This window comes from Bidens hawaiensis, unplaced genomic scaffold, assembly GCF_021521415.1.
Source record: "Bidens hawaiensis isolate Kalapana, Puna unplaced genomic scaffold, B.hawaiensis_p1.1 tig00001032_1, whole genome shotgun sequence".
NCBI lineage: Eukaryota > Viridiplantae > Streptophyta > Magnoliopsida > Asterales > Asteraceae > Bidens > Bidens hawaiensis.
Genome location: NW_027491060.1, coordinates 1,434,136 through 1,454,181, shown reverse-complemented (window position 1 = coordinate 1,454,181; position 20,046 = coordinate 1,434,136). Strand labels below are relative to the sequence as shown.

Sequence of the window (20,046 nt, the reverse complement as noted above, 5' to 3'; positions counted from 1 at the left end):
GATAGTTGATAAGTGGAAAGACGAGCTATGATTACAAGTCAATTAGAAGCCCGCCCCGACTATAATACCAACACCAAATAAAATCTATAAACCATAATACAAAACTATACCATAAGATTTAACGGATACCAAAATGCTCGTATTCAAATGGGTACGAGCACCGAAATATCCGCTTGAAGATATGCGCGGGTAAGACCTCCCTGACAGTTGACGAAACCAGAAAGTTTTAGTTGATGTTAAAAAAAACTCTTATACTTTCAAAGAGATAGATACTTTTTAAACAAAAATAAACGAACTAAATAAGAATTAATGAAGAGTAAAAATGTTAGTAAAAATAAAATACATAAGTTAACTTATTGTTATATTATACTATTTAGAGTTAAAAATTTATATTTAAAATTGAAGTTAAAACATTCTAAATGAAAATACTTCGGTGATATTGAATACTCTTCATATTTGGTGATATTGATTACTCTTAGACCTAGACATGTTAAGTTGTTAACTTTCGCTTTCATGTGAGCTATTCATACAAACTAAAAATAATAATCTTGTAAGAACCTTTTACACTTTTTTTTTTCTTTTACTTAAATTATCAATTTTTTCTTTAACAGACACATGTTATTTACATGTGTTTTTTAAAGACTTGCGCACCCAACTTCTAATTTGTTATTAAAGCAGCATTGCTACTACACCAATTAGTCACTGCAACTAATTAAGTGAAGAGTAAAAATGCTAGTAATATAAGTGAAGAGTAAAATGCTTGTGAAAAAAACATAAGTTAAATTATTATTATTATATTACTATTTAGTGTTAAAACTTTATGTTTAGAATTCAAGTTAAAACACTCTAAGACAAAAGTCTTTGGTGATATTGACTAGTCTTAGACCAAGACTGTAGCTCTATTAAGTTTCACTTTTTTATGAACTATTCGTACAAACCATAAAAGACAAGGAAGTAAAAAAAAAACTAGTAAGAACTAACACTTTTCGTCTTTTACTTAAGCTACCAATCTTAATCGCAACTAATTATCACCTAAGATTTTTGAGGGTCAATTATAAAAACCCATCAAAGTAAGCATCTAAACATATGACCAGAGCATCACTCCCTTGGCCCTCTTGTAGTTCCGCCCATGTTCTCAATAAACCTTGAAATATTTCAAATGGGTATCGAGTTTCGAAATACTCATATACGTAAGTACCGAATACCGAATTTCTAAAATCTTATCTTTCCCCGGTCAAATACACGAAATCGGTTCCTACGTGACCCGATTTTTACCATAAAAATACCCATTTTATGCACATCTAACCTAAATAACTCACTTTAGTTTTATATATGACTCCAACATATGAGCCTAAAACTTCCACCACTCAAACCCTTTATTTACCTTTATTTAGATACTAGTTTTTATCCCCCGTATTACGGGGGTTGTTTTATAATGTTTGTTCTAACATTTATTAATTTTTTGAATTTATATTTTTTATTGTATGAAAGTTAATAATATACTTATGGTTTGATTATAAATTGTTTCACAAATAAATAAGATGTTATAACCCGGTTTAAAAGCTATATGGTTTTGATGAAACCCAAGACCCGTTTATTTTTTTATTATAAAATTGGTTTTTTAATTATAAATAATTTTTATGAAAGTTAATAATATACTTATGGTTTGATGAGACCCAATACCCGTTTATTTTTTTACTATCAAATTGGTTTTTTAATTTAAATAATATATATATATATATATATATATCTTTTTAAAATAAATAAGATATTAATTTTTATTATATCTTATTTTATAGGATTTTTACATCAATAATTTGGTGAGAAAATTTTTTAATTTAGTGAGATGTTATAACCCGTTTAAGGAATATATGGGTTTTGTAAGATCCATTACCATTAATTCGGGTCAAATGCATAAGAAGTCTCTATTTAAAAATCAAACAAATCTGATGACTCCAAGAATAGGAAGCGACCACATCGCGACACGTAAGATTTTTATATCTTCGTTTATATATATATTATAGATTGAGTACCCTATATATATACATAACCTAACCATCAGGGGCGGACCTACGTAGTGGTTATTGGGGTCTCGGGATACCAATGTTTTTTAAAATTTCTTTAGAAACGATATAGAAAATTTTAAAAGGACCCCAAATAAATTAGGACTTTGGAGCCATGTACATGATGAATATCTACTTAAGTGGGAAAGTTCTTTGTTTTATGTGTAGAAATGTCCCACTTTTTGCTTTTTATTTTTTGTTGCTTTTTTCCTTTGAGTCAATATAGTAGTTAGGGTTTTATAAATTTATAGCATCAGAACCACAAATAGAACAGAACGCTCCTGCTCAAGCCTCAACTCCTCAACGTTGCTCAGGCCTCCGCCACCAGCCCACCCCCTGACGCCGCTGCAGCGCTTCTCCACCACCAACCACCCTCTTTCGTCATTATTTCTTGATTTTGCCTCAACTCTCTGGTAATTGATTGATTTTATGCAATTATATACTTAAATTGGTAATTGTATGCTGTATATTATTGTGACTTTGTTATGTTAAAAACTTGAATTTTAAGGTTAATAATGCAAGAATCATTGAAAACAGTGGGGGAAAGGTTTGAAGATGGGGTATTGTATTATAGATGGGGGTATTGTATATAAAACAATACCCCATCTTCAAACCATTTCAATGATTTTTGTGTTATTAACTCTAAAAAACTGTTCATTTTAAGAATGTTTCAGTTTGGCTTGGGTTAAAGCGATTTTTTTTTTCCTAAATTTTAAACTCTAAAACAGAATTTGTAATGTTTTCTCTTATCGTTTCGAATGACGTATTTTGTCTGTTTTATTGTAATGATATTGTTTTCTATTATGTTTCACGACCTGACCTGATCACCCGACCCAAAAAACCACCGGGCCAAAAAATTTGAACACGAAAATAATGGGACCCCATTGTCCAAAAATACTGGGTCCGCCACTGCTAACCATCTATCATCTATTATCTTATTTTGAACTTAGCGGCGGCCGTGGATCTTTACCTCTGAAACATGAGTGAGTCCACAAGTCTTATACTCAATATTAAATAGGTATTTCATACGTTTCAGTTATGTTTTTGGCTTTTGCTTTGATTTACTTCTGTTTGTGTTCTATTATAACAAGTGTGATCAGTTTCTTCTCTATGAGTTTTTTGGATTTGAACACTAGTCTACTTGCCGATTCAACAGCTAGTGCTGTAATCGTGTCGAGTTACTCAAGCTCGAGCTCGAACTTAAAACTTTTAGGGTTTAATCCAAACTAGTCGAGCTAAAGATCCGAGCCAAGCTGGCTCTTTAGATCCGAGCTTTTTTTTACCGAGCTTCGAGCGATGAACTTTAAAAAAGTAAAATCCTAGATTCAGTTCTTCAATTATCATGAATATAAATGTTATAACAATTGTTTTTTATTTACCGTGTTCATTTAAAGTTGTTTTTCCTCAATTTGTTTTTAATTTTGCTATTTGAGAATAATGGTTTTATTCGGTAACATACGGTTGAAGTCTGATAAAAGGTTTTACTTGGTTTATTTATTTTGTTACATGTGCATAATTTATATAAAAATGGTCTTATTTGATTATTTGCTTGAAAATTGAAAACCGAACTAGAATCTTCTTCGGTTTGGTTTTAACTATACTGAATTTAGTTCGGTTATCGTTCCGTTCAAATGAAAATGAGTCAGAAAATCCAACTAGAATAATTTGAACCATATAAACTTAACAACCCACAAACCAAATCAAGTTAATCTAAATAGGCGGATCTAAACTGGCAGGTAATGTTGGATCTTTTGTCAAAAATGATAAAGGAGATGTTAGGAAAATTAAACGGAAAAATTATCCGAAAATATAACACGGCCCTCATCGCTTTCGAATGTGAACAAGGCTGGCAATCACCTCAAGCGGACTTGACATGTCCCATAACCTACCATCCACCTTTGAAACTAACACATCTGGAGCCAACACATCCTTGGCTATATCGAGAGGAGGCGTTTGCCGCTTTGTCCCCTCATTTACAGTTCATCCGATAATGTAACCCTAAGAAATAAAAAACCGAAATGCATTATCGTACGACGTTCGAGATCGATAAAGAGACGACGAAAATTACCTGATAGGGCAATCAAAACACACCGGGGACGCGAGATCTTCTCAGCTTTGATGGGTTCAAACATTTTGATTCGTTTGGGGATAGCTGATCGAAGATAATTTTCATCTTTATCGATCGCATTGGAATCAAAGTTTGCCCTCGGATTGTTTGCTACGAAGAGATGAAAGCGACTTTAACGAATCTTTCAAACTAAGGTTTCACTACGATATAATTATCAGCCCAAATAAATCACACTCCCTCCTCTACTCTACTCATCGGGGCCAACTCTTGGCCCAAATATATATCGATTGATTATATCGGGCATCCGTTCAGTTACGAACTAACTTATCAACTACCCTAAAATGTATACTTTTGTTTTTTATGCTAAACCTCATTGACAGCTGGTCAAAAATCTCGTACACCAGGTCAGTAACTTGTTTTGGCTTTTTTTGTTCTTCGATTTTCGATTCGGTTTGGTTATAAGGTTTGTTTTGTCATAAATTCAATAACATTTAGGCATCACTAAGTTTGGTTCGGTTATTATGGCTTTTTGGTTATATAGGTTCTGTTTGGTTATTTCGGAACCGTTCGGTTCCTCACAAAACCCAAAACTGAACCGTAATTTGCCGAAAATCTATTATTGTTTTTTTAGTGTATCCTCGGTCAATGGTACCGAACCAAACCATTTATATTTCCATATATTTCTTGCTTTTATACATTTTTTGCATGTTTTATAGTCTAGAGGTGTGCATGGTGTAGTTTTGGGCTAAAACCAAACCGAAAACAAATTTTTCGGTCTTTTGATTTTTCAAAACAGTTCATTTTCAATTTTTTTGGTCTTCATGTATTTATGCATAAATTTCATGTATTTCTAAATAAAAAGTTTAGCTTAAATTTGATTTTGGTTATTAAGAGAATTGAAAAAATAACCGACTAAACCGAACCGATAAACCGAAAATCAATTTGTTAATTTGGTTGAGGCTAATAACCGAACCGTGCACACCAATTTTTATTATTATTGTTATTGTTATTGTCATTGGTTATTGGTTATTGATTATTGTTATTGTTATCACTTAATTTGGTTGATGTGAATAACTTATATGCACGCGTCGATAAACCACAAAATTTTGTTCTAACGTTTAGAGTTAAAATATAAACTAAGTTCTCATTAAAGTGGCCTTATATTGTTTTTGGACATTTATAATCTGTCCAAACAAAAAAGTACCGAAAATGCATGTTCCAGCCCATTTAAAGTGTCGGTATGCATTTATATAACGTTTAAATGCACTTATAACTCTTTAACCGGAAAAAACCTGTTATAATGGTTTTTCATCTGTTTAAAACGTTATTTTAGTGTAATTACAATATGTGAAACTGTCCAGAGCTGTTTGAGCAACAAAAACCCGTTTTCGCACTTGTATACGCGTTAAACGCATGTGTAGTCAAACGTGAGCTTTATGCAAATATTGAGTTGACCATATTATATCATATGACCTAAGTAAACTGATTTAGATTCACTTTTATGTACTTTAATTTTATGAAATGTTTGGGTTCAGTGGTTAACTTTGTAAGATTTTAACGCTTTCGATAAAGTTATTAATCAACCCAAGTTATACATAAACATACTTTTTTACACATGTTTCAACGTCGACTAATAAAATAAGCTGCACAAACCTTGATTTAAAAATTTTAAGCTAAATTTGATTTTGGATATTAAGCGAACCGAAAACCAAAAAAATAACTGAATAAACTAAACCAGCTGGCTGGAAACCGATTGGTTAATTTGTGTTTGTTATAAACAGGATTATCTCAAGAATAATAATAAGACGGAAAACGTGTTCACAACGTGGCGGCCCAACTATCCTATTTTCTTCTTCTTCTTCTTGTGGTTGTGGTTGAATTGAATGGCGAACAAGGCCGCAGACGAAACCCCAAAACCAAAACCAGTGATCCCAGCGTATGTGAAGGCCATCTCTGGTTCACTGGGTGGGATAGTGGAGGCCTCGTGTCTCCAGCCCATCGATGTTATTAAGACCCGGCTCCAGCTGGATCGGAGCGGCACCTACAAGGGCATTCTCCACTGCGGCACCACCACCGCCAGTACCGAAGGCGTCCGTGCTCTATGGAAGGGCCTCACACCCTTCGCCACCCACCTCACCTTGAAGTACGCCCTCCGGATGGGCTCCAATGCCCTCCTTCAATCGGCATTTAAAGACGCCCACACCGGAAAGATTAGCGATGGCGCCAGGTTCATTTCGGGCTTTGGTGCTGGTGTTATTGAAGCTCTTGCTATTGTCACCCCTTTTGAGGTCCATTTCTATACCTTGCCTTGTCTTTTTATATTATACATTTATATGGTATTGTATGACTAAATAATTGAAAATTGGTACTGCACGTATCTCATACAAATTGATATGCATGTCTCACTGCTCACTCAATTCAATTATTCACTCCTTATATGATTATGATGATAATATCTAGTAAAGGTACAACACATTGGAATCTTTTTATTGCAGCATATTCGTTACATAAGTAACAAGGTTTCTTGAAAACTTTAAGTGGTGTTTATAATTCTTCTCACGATATATAATAATAGCATAATCGAGCTTCAAGTACCCTGCCATTTTCGGCTTCAAAATACTCTTATTGTGACTACTTTCACTACTTCCCTATGCTTCCAATGTAATGTTGATGCACGCCTTCTATTACACCATCAAAAACACCTCGTCATCCAACATTATTATTATTATTATTATCATTGTCAAAATTCATTATTTTCTTTTTCTAAAAATTTATTATAAGAGTTTTTACTTACCAAGTACTAATGTACTATCCATCTTTCTTAAACACTCTTGCTTGGCTCAGCCGGCTCCCATGATGACTTAAGCTTTGCCAACTCTTTTGACGCCTTATTTGTCTTTATTATAAGCTGCAAAGTAATATTTGTTTTAGCCTATCTTCATTTTTCACAACAAAAATAACAACTCGAAATGAAATAACCGAAAACACTCATACGATTAAATACTTCCCCTCTTGAATCCGTTTTTCTTTTTCTAATTTTAGCTTCTCGGCTTCTACTTGAATAATTTGAAACTCTTTTAATGTACCCACAGTGCTAACATCTAATGACGATTGGTCAAGATAGTCAAACGTTTCAACTGTATTAGCGCGTGCGGTTTCTTCTTGAAGCTGGAAGCTTTTAGTCTCCGATTTTCGGTCGGTAACAAGATCTGCAACATTGGGAGGAAGGAAATCTTTGCGTAGTGTTATATAGAATTTATTACGTACTAATAACACTCCGCCAGTGAGAACCTGAACTTGAAAACAAACTAATAAATTTTAGCTTCTAAGTTAATAGCAGCATTGACTTTTTGGTTAAACCGATAATATTAACAGTCTTACCTTAAGCTCAGAAGCCATCTGCTCATTGCTTGTATTAGGAATTCCCCATTTTACTGCAATCTTTGCTATATGACATTTTCCCCATAGTTCTAAAATAGCTGCCGTCTCAAGCCTTGAAGGCTCAACCTCGGGCTCGATAACTAAGCAAGCTTTATTTGAGCCCAAGCTCAAAAATGCTCAGCCATTTTAGAGCTTCTTATCGATCCGATCTCAAGTAACTCACAAACAACTCAACTCATTTGCACCCTATTGATTAAGCACTAACCTCGACAATTTCGCATGCACGATCCATATTTTGACACAAGGGCGTGTCAACTTGATCATGGCAAGCTCATCAGTCTTCCCAATCAACCTAATTTGTTCAACAACACCTTCATTCACACCTGCTTTCTTAACATTGACCCACCTCATCCTTTTAGCTTCACTTCGTAATCTCTCAATTAACCCCTCATCAAAACTCAAATCAGCAGCAGTCACCAATTTGCCCTTCTTCATCCTCCTAAACACCATTCTTTCGTCTCGTTCCCATTGAAGCCGCCGCCGCCACCACCTCCACCTCCTTGTTCAAGATTATCTATACTGTAGAGGATTTTCTTCATAGCGTGTTTTGCCTCTTTTGTCGCTGACTTTCTTGGTCAACGCTTTTCTGGTTTGTTATCGGGTGATTTCTTTTTATTTTTTGCGGTTTTGAAAAGTCTAGATTTTGAGAAGTTTGATTATTTTAGGGAAGATTTTGAGAGTATTGTGTGGGAGTGGCTGACATTGTAATGGAAGCTCTATCATCTATCCAAGTGATTGTTATAAATATCTTTGACATGTCATTATCTACGTGGCGTAAATGAAACTACGTGTTATGTTTTGGTTAGTTAAAGCGTCACGTAGACGTCTCGTTTATCAAATCAAAATGGTTGAGCTAAAAGGGGCTTTTTTTTCTTCAGTTAATCTTTATCCAAAGATTTATAAAATTATTGAAAAGTAATATTGCTGCCTTATTTAATCTGTAGGTGGTAAAAATAAGGCTGCAGCAACAAAAGGGACTGAGTCATGAACTTCTTAAGTACAAGGGCCCCATCCATTGTGCTCGGTTAATCGTGCGTGAAGAAGGCCTACGCGGTCTATGGTCAGGGGCGTCCCCGACGGTTATGCGCAACGGTACAAACCAGGCGGTTATGTTCACAGCCAAGAACACTTTCGACAAATTATTATGGAGGAAACACGAAGGTGATGGGAAGGTTCTTCAACCGTGGCAATCCATGGTATCTGGATTCCTAGCTGGAACGGCAGGCCCTATATGCACAGGTCCTTTTGATGTAGTGAAAACAAGGCTCATGGCTCAAAGCCGTGGGTCTGATGGTGGGTTGAAGTATAAAGGGATGGTTCATGCGATTGTGACTATATATGGTGAAGAAGGGGTGCGTGCTCTATGGAAAGGTCTTCTTCCACGGTTGATGCGTATCCCACCCGGGCAGGCTATTATGTGGGGTGTGGCTGACCAGGTGATTGGTGTTTACGAGGCTAAATATATTCATGATAAGATACCGTTAGTGTAGCTAAGGTTACGAGGAATGGGTTTGTTTTTGTTATTTGGCTAGTAAGTCTTAAGTAGCAAATATCAATTATTGCAATTGGATTTGAAATAAATAATGATTTTGGGCGTTTTCTTTTTAAGTTCATGATTCAGTCTGTGGCCCATTTTGTAAAACCATTATGGGATGAATGATGATGATGATGATGATGGTCTTTTTTTGTGTAATTGCCTGCTTGTGTGCGTGCGTGCGTGCTTTTCGTATTGAGCATATACAAACATGTTTGTGAGTTTGGATACAACTCAATAAAATATTAAAGGCCGGTGTTACTCAGCTATAGCACAACCCGTAAAAATAAATTGTAGTTATATAAATGTTCAATTCATTTTTAATAATTAGTCACCACATTCTTGCTTGCATTGATATTTCTGTTCACCGGACGGGTAAAGTACTAGTTAAACAAAGGTTAAAATAAAGTTCAACTACATACTGAGCGCATACACTGCCAAGGTTCAACTAATTACACAAAAAGTGGATTAAAACAATCATGAAAGTTTCAAGAAGTTGGGTACAACGAGCAGTGGAAGAAGTAGGGAACTAAGTTTCACATTAAAATATATAACAATAATCATTTGAATACTGGATTACTCGCTGCCAAATCAGTTATCAACATAAAGCATTGGTGTTGGAGTTGGACACTTCGACTGAGGTGAGAAAGTAAGAACGCATTGTGATACAAAACATTAAAATTTGGCTTTAACTTAAACGAGACGAAACAAGTTGAGCTAGCGTCAACTCGAACTTGGTTCATATACAAACCAGGTCGAGCCAAGCTAGCTCTTTCACAACCGAGTCAATTTAGAGCTAACTATTTCAGTTCTTCTTTGAGCGAGCTTCAAGCTGTTTGAATAACTTATGGGGATAAAATTACTTGTTGGGAAAAATTTGATTGTCAACTCAGTGACTCACCAGACTTGAAATATTAAATATTCCTTCTATAGATCTAATGATTTCTTAAACTATTAAGATATCTAGTTTCAATGTAGGTAAACAAGTTTGGGTAACGTGGACAGTGGACACCATATGAATATTGAAAAATAATGAAAACATTTTTGTCGTTAAAAAAGGTAAGTAATTTTAATGGAGCATGATAAAGCTTTTATGGGGGGTATGGACTCAATGTTTTAAGATCGTCAACTTATTCCACCAAATTGAAAGATGGAGCACTAGACCACTATTGAAATGGGTGCATAAAATTGGTGAACCCCCCACCCCACCCCCACACACACAAATTTTGGTTAAAGCGTGCCAAATATGTATGAAAAATACACGTGAAGTTGCTACATAATAGCTAGTTAGGTGGGCTAATTATATTAATACTAGTTTGAGGCCCGTGTAATACACGGGTAGTTCTTGAAAATACAATATTTAATAAAAATCAATATACAAGAAAAAATAAACCCGTTAAACACTATTAATACAGTCGTTGTACAATAGTCTTTAAAACAATTTTAAAGTAAAAGATAATTATAAATATCAAATTTTTAAAAAACATAGGAAGTAAATATTAAATAGACAAATATAGAAGTATAAATTTTAAGAATGGTAACTATTATTTTACTAATATAAATTTGTTAAAAATGGTGAAGTTTAATGTAAAAGTGATAAGTGACAAAACTTGTAGCGTTTTATTAGAGAGTATAGATAACCAATAATAGTTCAAATATAAAAGTGATAAATTGTACCAATGTCCAAAATTCAAGTGATCAAGTAACAAAAAAAAGTACATATGTATATACTAGTATATATACGAGTTTTCGGGATTTAAATAATGTTTCGGGTTAATTTTTGGTGTTTAAGAAGTTAAATGACTATGTCTGTCAATTCTGAAAGTTAAAAGTTAAGGGACTGAGAATGTAATTTTTGAAAAGTTGGTTAGACGACTTGTCTAATGTGCAGTATGGCTATTTTGGCAAAAATGAGTTTGAGACGGACCATCTAAATATATAAAAGACAAAATGGCTAAAGACGTCATTTATGTTTAATCGTTTTTTTAGTGGACGTCCTTTTTCAAAAGAAATGACGGAAACATCCTTTACATTTAAAAACTCTATCACATTATGTCTTTTGACCCTAACCCTGTTAACTTTTTCCGTTAAATATAGTCGTGTGCCCTGCACATAGGGGTATTTTGGTCATTTTACTATTGCAAATTAAAATAATATTAACTCTAAATCATTCACTGACCTAAAGATGATTAATTTTCAAGAGTAAAATGACCAAAATACACTTATGTGTCTGCACATGACCAGATTTAACGAGAAAAGTTAACTGAGTTAGAATCAAATGACATAATGTGATAGAGTTTTTAAATATAAAAGATGTAGTATGCCATTTCTTATGCTAAAGGACGTCAACTGAAAAAACGATTAAACATAAATGACATCTTTTGTCTTTTTGTCTATACAAAATGAGTGAAGTCAATGTTTTATTTCGTGTTTCAACCGGTGTTATTAATGTGCATTAACGGACTAAATTTCTAATAATTATTTCTTAATGATAAATACAAGTATCATTCTTGATTTTGAAACAATATCATTTCGTGTTCTAACTTTCAATCAAAATTCCAAAGCACACGCCAAACAATTTGAAGTTAATGTACAACAGCCCCACAATTGTGTCGTGCTCGTTATATACAGTCGCTTCATGTAAATCATTCTATGGTTTTACGAAGTCTTAACACCTGAGCCATGCTAACCAACTCAGCAACCTCTAATCCAACGACAATAGTGTACTTTTTCGAAGATTGACTAGGAGACTAGTCATAGAAGCATCTTAAGATCAATTCGTGCATTTATGCGTTTCTCAATTTATTGAACTAAGAGAGAAGCTTGCTTTTATAGTCCTATCAAAAGAAAAACCGTCAAATTGTATAACCGTATTCAATGAAAAAACTAAACGTGTTACATATGCATATTAAGCGGTTTAACAAACAATTGTAAGGTGATTAAAACAGGTTGTCTCGCTAATTAGGCACTTGTTTACACTTTTTATTATTCAGCTCTTTGTCATCTTGTGTAGCATATCCATTAGAAAGTAGTGAGGGACTGTTGTCATCGTTTTCTAGTAGTGACATCAACCATTTACCGGTATATACTTTGCTAGCCAATCAACCCTAGATATCAAGATCAAATATTATATGGTGAAATTGAATAAACTTTTCTTCTTTCTACAAGTTTTTTCTTCTCCTTCTCAAGCTAAAATCATAACTATAAAAAAACCACTTTTTTTCTCGAAAAATTGGATTTTAATAATCCCTATTGAATGATATTGGCCAATAATAATCTCTATTCATTTTATCGCCACTGGCGGTCCCAAATTCAAAAAAGTTGGCCCCCAATGGTCCCCCGTTAAAAAGGACTTAACGACGTTATACTTTATTCCGAGTTTCAAACTAACTTTTTATGGCTATTAATCGGAAGGAAGATGCGAGTCGAATGATATAAAACTTAGCTCCAAACAATGATTCAAATGACTTGAATTTGGTTAATTGTAAGTTCAAACACCCGAATTGAAGTATTGTTTCGCCATTTTGAAGCACTGTTTTGAACTAAGTTTTACATCATTCGACTCCTATCCTCCTAACGATCAAAAGCCCTAAAACATTGGTTTGATTCAGAAAAAACTATAACGTCGTTAAGTCAATTTTAACGGGAGACCATTGGGACCAACTTTTTTGAATTTGGGACCGCCAGTGGCGATAAAATGAATAGGGATTATTATCAGTCAATACCGTTTAATAAAGATTATTAAAATCCAATATTCCTTTTTCCCAATGTTTCTTTTCTATTGAGAGAACCCATAACCCATCTAAAGCCACCATACCTTAATGACTAAACTTGTTATCAACTTTGGTTGTACTTGGAAAGCATGGGTACGTATATGAATAAACAATTTACCGACATTTTCCCCCATTTCTTTGGCTATGATAACTGTGAATAAAGACAGTGTAAACGATGGTAATATTCAATTCAAAATGACTTGATAATTGATATGGTGGGGGTGGGGGTGGGGGTGGGGGTGGGGGCCTGGGGGCACTGCCTCCCCATTCTGTTTACTCCAAAAATGAATAGCTTTTGTCTTTTATAAAGCCATTGTATAATTAATACACATTTATATATTCATATTAGCTTAATAATATATATATATACACACACACATAACCAGTGATGAAGCTTGGGTCAACTCATAGGGGTGAGCAAAGTCACTGAGGGATGACCGGGCTCTATACTTATAAAATTTTCAGACAAAATCGTAAAAAATTACCATATAAAATGAAAAAAACGGGAATGACTGGAGATACCCGCCGCCTCATAAGTTACGCTCCTATATAAAACTACGTGGTTTTTGAATAAAATAACCTGATGTCATTATCATATCTACAAGAAACTTTGTTGAACAAGTAAACGTAAATACATATATATTTAAAGATGCGCATATTATTATATTATGTGTACGCATCATTTCTACTGAATAGTAGTACTCGCAACCCGTCACCCAAAATATATATGTTCAAGATGGCATATTTTTGTTTCTGGGTCAAAGTTCGCTAATAAATTGTGTCAAATGTTTACATATTTGATGCACATTATATATTTTGATCCACATGTAACAAACTAATAGCACATCAAACTAATTACAATGGTATGTCTAACTTATGAGTTTTGTTATCAATTATAACTAGTTTTGATGCACATGTATATATGTTTGCATGTCTAACTCATCAAAACATCAATACATCCAACTCATTGTAATAACGTGAATTACTTTTGATTCACTTGCATATAAAGGCACGTCTAACCAATTACAATGGTGCATCGATTCATCTAACTTCTTACATTTAATTCAATGTTGTAATTTGTTTTGACACACGTGTATATATAACAATGAGTCTAACCAATTACAATGATTCACCCGTCTTTAAAGTTTTAATCCGTTGTCGATGTCATATATATACCAGTATCTTATCCATCGCACCACAACCAAACTACACACCTTTGATGTCAAAACCTATATAGAATACCAATTTACACAAAACATCATAAATCAATATTCTTCTAAAAAAGTAAAATGGAAATCAACCTTATATGAGAGGTTGAAAAGTTGAGGATATATATAGAGAACTAGAGATGAAATAAATTTAAATAACATAAAGTTAAATATGTAGTCTCCCCACCGACCAATCAATGCACTTTACCAACATGTAATAATCATTTTCACATAACAAAAAAAAAACAAAACAAGAATGCCGGCCGATTAAACCAAACCATCAATAAACTATAAAAATAAAAAATACATAAACCACTCAAAACTTTTATAAAAATAAAAATACATGGGACCCGCCTCCAATTTGACCCAGCAATCACCATTTATACACTTGTTGCACTTGCACAAATAGACCACCTCACTCTCTTAACTCTCAATAATAATAATAACAATAACAATAACAATAACAATAACAATAATATTATTATTATCTCCACCATGGACTCGCCGGAATATCCCGCCGGCAAGTCACCCCGGTCACTCCAAGGCCCCCGTCCGGCCCCACTCCGCGTCCACAAAGACTCCCACAAGATCCGCAAACCACCGGTGGTCCCACACCCACACAACCACCACCCACCGCAGCAGCAGCAGCAGCAATTCCGGCCACCGGTAATCATCTACACCGTCTCACCAAAAGTAATCCACACAACCTCTAACGAGTTCATGAATCTAGTACAACGACTAACCGGCCCATCTGCTCCATCTCCGACCGGCCAATACTCCGGCTTCCAAGACGACGGCGGCGCGGTGTCGCCGGCGGCCAGATTCGCGTCCATTGAAAAGGCGGTGAAGTCGCCGGACGGGAGAAAACCGGCGCAAACGAGTGAGTTGTTATCTCCGGAAGGTCTGGAATTGAGTTGTTTCCCCGGAATATTGTCGCCGGCGCCGGGATCTTTGCTGCCGGTGCCGGCGAATTTTTTCTCGCCGTTGACTAATGATTTTTTTCATGGGTTAAGTCCGGTAATAAATAATAATTGGAATAATTATGGTAATAATTTGGATGGGAGTAATTATTTTATTCCAAGTCCTTCAAATCTTTTATCTTCACATATAATTTCACCCACAACTCCAAATGTGGATCTTTTTCATAGTTTGTTTGACTTTTAAATGTGTAATATCAATATGATGATTAGTTAGTTGTCTTTGTTTACCATGGGTAGGTAGGTAGGGGTAGAATTGGAATTTGTAATTATTTTATTATTTTTGTAGAGGAAATTGAATGTAAAAACTTGAGTTTGTTGGTTTGAAATTGATCAACTAAATTAAAGTGTATTTAGTTGGTTTGGATGATCGTTCTAATTTTATCGGATGTTTGATGAAGGGATAACTGTTTGAATCTTGAAACAAATGTGTAAATTGGCTAACCGAATCGTTTTAGATAGTTTGATTCGTTGACTCGTCTCATTGTTGGATTGGTCTTAAAATGTGATTGTCAGTTTGAACAGATTTTGGATGTCTTGGCCGGTCAAGCTTACTTAGTCAGCACTATTGGTTAGTTTTGTCATTTTCTATAATATAATGAACGGTTGTGTTTTGGATTTTCTTTAAGATCAAGTTGTGTAATAACATGTAACTTTCTCGTATAATAGCAATTGAAACACATGCTTATTTTTTATACAATAATATGTTAATTGCTAAGACTTAGATAGTTTTCAGATGAATCACGTTATAATATTTGGATAAGATACTCTTGGTTTGATTTTTTGATTTTTTTTCCTATTAAAATACACTGTGTTTGATTTTTGATTTTTTTTTTCTGCTAAAGCATATTAACATAGCCTTTGATTTTTTTATATTTTATTATCATTATCGTACTCTTGGTTAGTTGGTTTTGTTACCTACATCGTATTAAAGTCATATTTAATGTACATCAGATCACCTTTTTTTCAATTGGAAAATGGTGTATTACTCATTTAAACCAAGTGAATGTCTGGTGAATTTTTCGTAAACCGTTTATGAATTGTTCAAAAGAAGTTCGCTTATATAATAAACAAATGAACATGAACAAAAAAATGTACATGAACACATGTTTTGTCGTGAACGCTTGTTTATGTATTAATGAAAAATAATTAAATATTATCTCTATATAAGTTATCTACTTGAAGGTTTTATATTTGTTCATTTAAGTGTGTTCATTTATGTTTGTTTATTTTTGTTTAGTTTTATTCATTTATGTTCGTGAAGTGCTCATTTATATTTTAAACAAACGAACATAAACAAACACGAAAATTCATTTTCTTAATAAACGAACATGAACACGATATATTTGTTCGATTAAGTGTTCGCGTACGTGTTCGTTTAAAGGTAAATGAACAATCACAAACATACCCTTGTTCGTGTTCGTTCGGTTCGCTTACAGGCCTAGTGTGTATAAATCACTAAGTTTTGGTTTTCGTGGTTTCTTAAAATTATGAATTTTGGTTTTATAGTTTATTTTATGCTTTTATTGGACAATACTTCATTTGACTATCAACTTTAATCCAACTCGTTAACGCCATCCACCAACCGTTAGTTAATAAAACTTTGAGGGGTATTTTTGTATTTTTCCCATACTTTGAACAGCCAGACATAAACAGCCCTAACGGGCCTCACAGGCAAACGCACAGAAACAACACTAACAAACATAAACGGGTACATATTAATTCAAAAATATAAACATAAGTTCACATAAAAATATTAATAGTAATAGTAAACGAAATACATGACGGTAGAAAAACAAATAAAAAATATTAATAGTTTAATACATGAACCTAACTGGATGGAAACAAACGGATTATGAACCTAACCTGAGGGATGTAAACCGTAAACGAACACATTACTGAACAGTTCACGAACACTATTGAACGAACGCAACCTCTGTTTGTATTCGTTCGTTAGGCTTACCAAAAGAAATATTTTTATCTATGATTTATAGAAATGAGAAAACATATAGAAAACAAATGCATGTATTTGACATTAATGATTTTTAGCTTAAAAGTAAACCACCATAGTCCACCACCACCCACCACCATCGTTTATCACCACCACCACCCATTGTCGGCCACTATCACGGTCCACCACCCACCGTTCACCGCCTACCACAATCGTGTATCACCACTCACTTCCATAGTTCATACACCACTACCAATTATTTTAGCAGTCCACAAACGTTAAATGACTTTTATCTACGTTAATATATATGATAGGTAACTAATTTTCAGCTTATGCAGATGATATCCAGTTTATAAAACAAACAGTATTATATTTTCAGATTGTAGACCTTTAGACCACATCTTCAGTTGCAGACATTAAATCAGATGAAATCAGATTGCAGACAATTTTTGTCTTCAAAAACAAACAACACCTAATTGTGTTATAGTTTTATCTTACTTGTTTTGGCTGTTAAACCCTTCATGTTCGCAAGATTATAGATCGAACTCAAAATGAACACAATGATCTTACACCGAGTAAAACACGAGATGAACACGAAAGGTTTCCAACCATACAACTTAAAGAGGTGACACTCATTTGTGTTGACATGAACACGACTAGTCACTTTTGGGATTGTTTGATTTTGAAGACTATTGCAATCGTATCGTTGTTTTATGTTTCAAACTTAAAAATTTCTATGTTAATTTTTAGACACATATGTCCCAACAAAGACATAACGGATTGACAATTGTTGCTATTGAGAACAATATAAAAGAGATCATGGAAAAGTTGATTGAGCTTTGCTTTCAAAAATGATAGAAGAGCTTCATGATTCGTTTAATATTATAGATAAATCATTTTACTAAGATACTATTGTTTTATTTGTGGTTATCACAATTATTCACATTATGTGTAAGTTATCGTGTTTATATTTTACGGCCCATTTTTAACATGTATGACGACCTGGAATTTTTTTGAAAATGTACTATTATAAGGCCCTATTTATACACTTAGTACATGTACTAGTTAGTTCATGGAATACAAACTAAATTAGTTAGTTACTTAGGTGTTTCAACTTTTAACCATCACAATCCAACCTTTTAGAAGCCCAAGTTGATAGAAGCCCAATTTCAATTTGACAACTTCATCACACCCCAAGGCCCAAGACCCGTTCCCGTTCTTGAATCATTAATGTGTATTAGAGTTTCACTATGAAATTCCAAACATGTCGAGTCAATAGAAAGGACAAACAAACAACGATCAGTGGGTTTGGTTTAACTCTCGTTTTGTTTACGGACAATTTTATAGGATTGATGAATATTTATTATACTAGACGGGTGCCCGTGCGATGCAGCGGGTGTTTGAACTTGTTAATCACGTAACAAATATAAGTGTCTATGGTTCGGTTAAAACCTTGAAATCGTTTAAACCGGTCATTGGTTTGACTTCTTTTTCTTTTTCTTTTTTTACTCTCGGTTTGTTGGTAGGTTTCAAAAATTTCAAAACGTAGTGAACGATTGGTTCGTGAATTATACTGGCAACTGGCCATATGAAACCAAACCAGGCTGTAAATGTTGAATGCATTTTAATTTTTTTATTACTAATTATTAGATATGTTTTGTAATATATATTAAATATAGTTAAAATTTAATTGAACATAATATTTTTATTACAAATAACTTGGTTATATAACTTCAAATTAACGTAATTGCAGTATGATTCATTTTGTGATCTTTGTTGTTATTATTTCACGTCCTAGATCTTCCATTAATATTTACCATTTATGTGGCAAAAATTATCATTTTTTATTTATGATCATTTCAAGTATCATATTATATTGGTTTTTAGTTAAAATTGATGGTACATTTAAATTATTAATTATTTTAAACTAAATATATTACTCCCTCCGTCCCATTATAAGTTTTCTATTTTGACTTTTCAAGTCTTTCTTTTGCAACTTTGACCGTAAATATTTTTGTTCGTGTCATATAATATTTGATGAAAATTATATCAATGTAAAATACATTTAAAACTCAATCCATTCATACATTTTACATCAAGTATTATATAACACAAACAAAAATATTGACGGCCAAAGTTAAACAAGAAAGACTTGAAAAATTAAACTATGACACTTATAATGGGACTGAGGGAGTATTAAAGTTTAAACTGTAAAACCAAACTGGAACCAGGCCGTTAGTAACGATTCGGTTTCAACTTTCAATTGTTGAGTTTGGTTTTGGACGACAAAAAATCAGTATTAACGGTTAGACTCACAAGCTTAACTTAAAAACCACAAAAACCGACACTGAACACCCATACGTAACATATTAATTTATTTAAAATGAAAAAAAATTACAACAATATCATATCCAAATTAAAGAGAATAAAATGTTCGTTTTTATGGTACAATTTGTTTATAAAAATATTAACGTATGAAAAGGCTATAGTCGTTAAAAATCATGGGTAGGAAGTTAGTTTACAAGTTAAATTTAAAATATAATATGGTTAAAGATGAGGGACCAAACTTGTAAGTTGAATGGATTGTGTTTAAAATACATGTTTACCCTTACTAACACATGTATCTCATACTTTAAGTGTTGTAAATTACTTAAAAGTAAGTGTTTTAATTTGCCCTTTTTTGGTGTATTATATATAGTATAGATAAGGATTGAAATAGGTTTTATATTCTTAATGAAACTAAACGTTTTATGTGGTTTTATTTTTACCGGCTAAACTGCATCAAAGCCTTCTACCAGGTTTTTATTAAAAAAAAAAAGTTTTGGTTTAACTTGTAACTAAGTTAGTAATGATTTGTGAACTATAGAAAGATATTTTGGGATAAGATATTGATCAATATTGTTTTTTAATTAACTTTATAACTTATTAAATAAAAATATGAATGTGTGAAATAAAGGAAACGAGTAAAATAATCTTCAACTCACGTAATTGTGGCTAGGCCTCTAAACGAATCGAACGAACACGAACATTG

General features: G+C 33.4%; 2 protein-coding genes and 1 pseudogene across 2 annotated transcripts; 2 read left to right on the top strand and 1 right to left on the bottom strand.

Moving 5' to 3' along the window:
- The first annotated feature begins 2,456 nt into the window (after positions 1–2,456).
- LOC143554634 (mitochondrial succinate-fumarate transporter 1-like) lies at positions 2,457–9,344 on the top strand. Its single transcript, XM_077044352.1, has 3 exons — positions 2,457–2,476; positions 5,913–6,419; positions 8,517–9,344. The coding sequence occupies exons 2-3, from the start codon at positions 6,015–6,017 to the stop codon at positions 9,060–9,062; spliced, it is 951 nt and encodes a 316-aa protein (XP_076900467.1). The 5' UTR covers positions 2,457–2,476; positions 5,913–6,014; the 3' UTR covers positions 9,063–9,344.
- Positions 6,618–8,022, bottom strand: LOC143555740 (chloroplastic group IIA intron splicing facilitator CRS1, chloroplastic-like; annotated as a pseudogene).
- A 5,143-nt stretch (positions 9,345–14,487) lies between the features above and the next one.
- LOC143553087 (protein MKS1-like) lies at positions 14,488–15,416 on the top strand. Its single transcript, XM_077043152.1, has one exon. The coding sequence runs from the start codon at positions 14,583–14,585 to the stop codon at positions 15,249–15,251; it is 669 nt and encodes a 222-aa protein (XP_076899267.1). The 5' UTR covers positions 14,488–14,582; the 3' UTR covers positions 15,252–15,416.
- The last annotated feature ends 4,630 nt before the right edge of the window (positions 15,417–20,046 follow it).

Coding starts and splice junctions, on each gene's coding strand:
- LOC143554634 (XM_077044352.1), top strand. CDS start 6,015: ATGGCGAACAAGGCCGCAGACGAAACCCCAAAACCAAAACCAGTGATC. Junction 6,420..8,516: donor CTATTGTCACCCCTTTTGAG/GTCCATTTCTAT, acceptor TTTAATCTGTAG/GTGGTAAAAATAAGGCTGCA.
- LOC143553087 (XM_077043152.1), top strand. CDS start 14,583: ATGGACTCGCCGGAATATCCCGCCGGCAAGTCACCCCGGTCACTCCAA.